The sequence below is a fragment of the Octopus bimaculoides genome, chromosome 14 (genome assembly GCF_001194135.2).
Source record: "Octopus bimaculoides isolate UCB-OBI-ISO-001 chromosome 14, ASM119413v2, whole genome shotgun sequence".
NCBI lineage: Eukaryota > Metazoa > Mollusca > Cephalopoda > Octopoda > Octopodidae > Octopus > Octopus bimaculoides.
In genome coordinates, this window is record NC_068994.1 from 34,273,966 (window position 1) to 34,279,153 (window position 5,188).

Below are 5,188 nucleotides of genomic sequence, written 5' to 3' on the forward strand. Positions count from 1 at the left end.
TGAAGGAATGAATGTATTTATAACGAGTTTCAAAATGGATTTGGGTCGTTGCTTTATTTTGTATTGTTCTCTTACTAATATAGTGGTCGACACTTCATGTGTTTTGTGTCACCTTCCACATCTCACGAAGTAGTGGAGGGGAGGTTGTAACTTCCGGTTGAGGCGCCAAAAGGATCGATAACAAATCACTGTTTCATTGGTCGTCTTCTTGTTGATGGGCTATGGTAGTAGTGATCTTCAGAACTGGTTGCAATTACATTAACTCTGTTTTGGTGTCCTACTGAAGCAAACAGAAAATAAGAAAATCTCAATTAGAAAGTGTGAAAGAATGAAAATACAAAGAAAAGAAAGAGTGAATGAATGAATGAATGAATAAATGAAAGAAAAAGAAAACGGAAAATGAAAACACAAGAGGCTGAAGTTTTTAACAAATATTGTATTAGCCTAACACATAAATGAAGGAAGAGTGTTTTAACGTTTCTGACGTCAGTTCTTCGTCAAAAAAGCATAGCAGAAATGAGAAAGAGGAAGTGTGTATGCATGATATGCGTGAAGTGTCAATACGAAATTTTATTTTCATTTCCTTTAAAACAATACACATTTACTGTTCCATTACCGATTAATAATTATCACAGCAGTTGCAAGTTTAGCAGGTTAAATATAAAATTCTTTGATTCTCTGTACAAGTGCTTCTATTTCCTTAACTTATACTGCATACAAAAGTACAGACATACTATATATACGGTACGTTATTAAACACACACACACACACACACATACACACGCATACACATCTACACATACATATACATACCTGACGACTTAATTTTTTTATTAACCACACAGGGTCGAAACACGGAGGGAACAACACAAGGACAGAAAAAACACAATAGTGGACGAAAAATAAAATCGAACGAAAAGAATGGTAATGATAAATCAAAAGGTGGAATGACGTCTACTCGAACCCCACACTCCAGTTAACTTCAGTGGACGTTTTTAGAAGAAGAAAAAAAAACATTTTTGACACGTGTTATTTTATCTTCGTCTCTTTCTCCTTGTTGTGTGTTGCTTGTTTTATATACTTTGTGGACGACTAACATGCATGAAGTGTTACTGGATGTTAATTATCGTAGAAGTTGCAAGGTAAGACATAAAATTCTTTGTCTCTGTAATAATTATTGTGGCATTTACCGTTAAATTAGCAGTTCTATACATGTGCCATTTCGTTCATTTGCTTATATTTCATAAATTTACACAGTATACAAAAATACGGACATAGTATATATTTACAATTGCTTACAAAAATAGAGATTGATGTATATTTTTTCTATGTTCATATTTTTTTTGTTTACAATATTGAAAAAATATGCCACCAAAGAAAAGACGTAATCCCTCCAGAAACACGTATAAAGCGAGCACGATTACAGAAAGCAAAGGCGAGTGTCTCGACAGAGAAAGGAGACGAGACTTTCTCAAGGTCAGCAGATGCATGCCGCAGCACATCAGTCTCAAGAGAGAAGGGAGATGAGATTTTCCCAATATCAGCTAAGGCATCTGTAATACTTAATGTTGAATCATTAGAGCAACGTTTAACACCCTAGATTAGACAGAGGTCCAATACAATAGCTCTCAGAAATAGATCACATGCAAATTCGCTCTTCGCAACATCAGGAGCTGCTTTCAGATATGATCCGTCCTATTCCTATAAAAATGATAACTCTGTACAAAATGGTGTGCTACACTCAAATTGTCGTTTCTGCAAAGCGTTCAAATTTCCAAATGAAACAAATGGCATGTGCTGCTCGGGCGGTAAGGTAAGATTGCAAGCACTACCAGCTCCTTACCGTCTCCCATTGCAACCCATTTCTAGAATGTACCCATTTACCTAGAATATCTGCATTACATCTCCATTCATTTGACTGTCAACCATACGACGGGTCGTGTTAGACGTAGCGCTGACCGCATCAAAGGAGAGTATTCCACTGAGCTTTTCGGTGGGTTAGAAAATTACATACCTTCACCCCCAATTTTCCATGATAGGTTAGCACTTGGAATCCTCCAATCCTCCGATGTATTACATGTCGATTAGTCGAATTAGACCATCATTTACTCCACAAATATTTTGTTGTCAACGCTGCACTTTCCCGATTCACCTGTTTCAACATAACTGTAATATAATCCCGAGCGACGCCGGGTGTCTCTGCTAGTTCTATATATATATATATATATATATATGCACATATATGTAACTATATACATACACACTCACATATATACATGTACACATGCACGCACGCTCCTCCCCCATGTATATATACATGTGTGTGTGTGTGTGTGTGTGTGTGTGTGTGTGTTCGTACATATTATGCTTTACATGGGAGATTTGCTGCATCAGAAACTATTGAAGTCCTAGGCAAGACAGAAACATTCCCGTCTGGGCCTTCACTCCAATGAGAAACCCCCCACGAGTAGATTCATGAGTAACCTTTACCCACAGTGTCCTTCAAAATATTAGTGGTTCTACTTTTGTCTAATCTTTGAATGATCACAAAGCAAAATCGATGTTTGAATTTGAAATCAGAACACCGAGCTTTCACTAAATAATATAATTCATTGTCATAAACCATTTCGGTTGCTGTTTTACCAATTCTTTCCCCGACCTTATACCCAACCATCCCAACTCTCAAGGGCCCCACCACCAGCTCCGACTAAGTGACCGACCGACCGACCGACCGACCAAGCCACTAACTTACCGACCAGCCCATGTGTTTACAGCTGATAACATTGTCTATAAAAGCTGTTTACAATTACACCAACCAACTGTTTAGTGTTTATGTAACCTATGACATTTGATAAGTGAAAAGAAAGCCAGAAGCTTAAAAGATGACATTTAGACGTATTAGAGAGGAAGAGATACAGGTAGAAAGAGAGAGAGAGTAGCAAAGAGTTTATGTGTGCATGTTTCCGTGCATGCGTATGTGTTTGTGTGCGTGTGTATGTGCGTGCGTTTATTTCCATTGTGTGTGTATGTGTGTATTTGACGGGTATATTTTATTCTTACTCTCTAACACGTGTGTCTTAGTTAATAACGTTATATTGTGACAACGATGAATATGTACCATGTCCAGTTGCCTTAAAGGTAAGACATATTATTACCTGTCGTTGGCTTTGACGCGTCAAAAGCAAATCACAATATATATATATATAAAAATATAACACTATAGCTAGCGTGCGAACGTGAGAGCATCAAACTTGCTAGAAATGGCAACCCAATCACGATTAAATCTGCTTTACACTGCAGCTTTAAAATATAGGATGAGCAGATTTGTCATTGTAGTGCTAGACATATATATATACAGTATGTGCGAAAAATAAGACGGATTGTTCACGGTTGGATCATAGATCTGCTCAACTAGGCTGACTTAGGGCTATATCCTTCCTCTGAGTCACATAGGCTCATAAGACCGGTTTCCCGCTTTCCGTGGCGCATGTTTCCTGCCTTGACGGGACGCCAGTCGGTTGCAAGATAGCTCAATTTTACCAGCTGAATGGAATGGAGCAACGTACAATGAAGAGTCTTGCTCAAGAACACTGCGCATCACCCGATCCAGCAATCGAAACTACAATCCTACGATCATGGGTCCAACACCCTAACCACTAAGCTACGCGGTTCCACCTTAGGACCAGATATCAACAAAAATAACAACGCTGTTAATATTGGGTAACCTGATCATTGGAATATTCTTCTCAAACTTCGTATTTACTTAATCCCTTCACAACCCACGGGGCCTAGACTGTCGATGACTTTTCTGAGTTGTTCTCGATTCTGGGCTTTTTTTTTTTTTTTTTTCGCTCCCGGATTTTGATGGTTTAGAATAATCATCGATATTTCTGCAACTTTACTTTTTTCTTCTATCTAGTAGTGTTGGCCCTGCGCAAACTGATTTTACCTGTAGGAAAAAGGTGACCCATATTAGTTTAACATCTATCTTTTGACCCTCCTAGCATGGAGGACCTCTCCAGGAACTTGCGCTCCGCTGACATAGCTCCCAGAGTCATTGAGATACACGCGAAAAATTAGAAGAAAACGCACACGCTGCAACAAGGACATGACCTTGTGGTGGAAAGTAACGTCGTGGGTGATCGAAAGTTCTTACACCGCTCATACGGGTAAGATCTTTGTTTATCACAGGAAAGATAATCTAAGGAAAAACTAAGTAGGGAGCATTAGATTCCTTGGAAGAAAGCAGCGAATGTATACAAAAACAAGGACGGAAAAAACGAACAATGTTACACAAATACAGTAGGAATAATAACGGGACATAACAACAGATGTCTTTCGACTAAGGACGAATAAAATTAAGCTGGTGTTTATGGAAATAAGGCCTTACAGCCGGGAAACGAGATTTCACAGGCACAGGGAGAAATAACGATGTTGTACGTACAACAGCCGCCCAAGAAAGAAAGGTTAGGCTTGGCCGAACACCGATCACGAGGGAAGAGAAGAGAGAGGTAGAGGCAGAGGGACGAAAGAATTAGGGAGGGGCAGGAAAAAATGACAGGGACACAGTGAAGTGAAAAGTGGAGGGAGAAGAGAAGGCAAGGAATGTGATATATATATATATGACAAGCTTTTTTAAGTTTCCGTCTACCAAATTCACTCACAAGGTTTTGGTCGGCCTGAAGATATAGTAAAAAACACTTGCCCAAGGTGCCACGCAGGAGGATTGAACCCAAAACCATGTAGTTGGGAAGCAAGCTTCTTACCACACATCCATACTCCTATCCACACATCTATCCATGATATAAAAAGAAATTTTTCAGATTTGTGATGCAGATAGATATGAGGCAAATTAACTAGTCAAAGCAATTCAATCAAGAGACAGTTACCACCCCAAAATGTAATTGATCTAATAGGAATTGACACCGTTGGTTCACATGCAACATAGCCGTTCTACGCCACTAAATACAATCATTATACATAAAAAAAAATGGGAGAACGTTTGATACTACGAAATGTACACTGTCATGTATGCAGAAAGCAAGGTGGGAATATTTAATGAATGAGGATGAATTTGACGTTTCGAGCGGAGCTCTTCGTCGGAAATACAGTAAAGTCCAAAGAAGGGAAGATGGAGGAAGAAAAAATCGCCAACGATATACACGAGGTTACATTGTGGAATATATA

General features: G+C 38.8%; 1 protein-coding gene across 4 annotated transcripts in view; it reads right to left on the reverse strand.

Annotated features, from left to right (window-relative positions):
• Positions 1-7: 7 nt before the first annotated feature.
• LOC106875085 (protocadherin beta-2) overlaps positions 8-5,188 on the reverse strand; it is a 218,998-nt gene continuing 213,817 nt past the window's right edge. For 2 of the 4 annotated variants that reach the window (XR_008265544.1, XM_052973093.1), the window contains one exon: positions 8-277. Coding sequence is in view for 2 of the 4 variants with exons in the window: in XM_052973093.1 (XP_052829053.1) it covers positions 254-277 (24 nt within the window). In the remaining 2 variants the exon portion in view is untranslated. Of the gene's footprint in view, positions 281-5,188 lie in introns of all 4 variants that reach the window. The other 2 variants (XR_008265545.1, XM_052973094.1) reach the window with 1 other exon arrangement.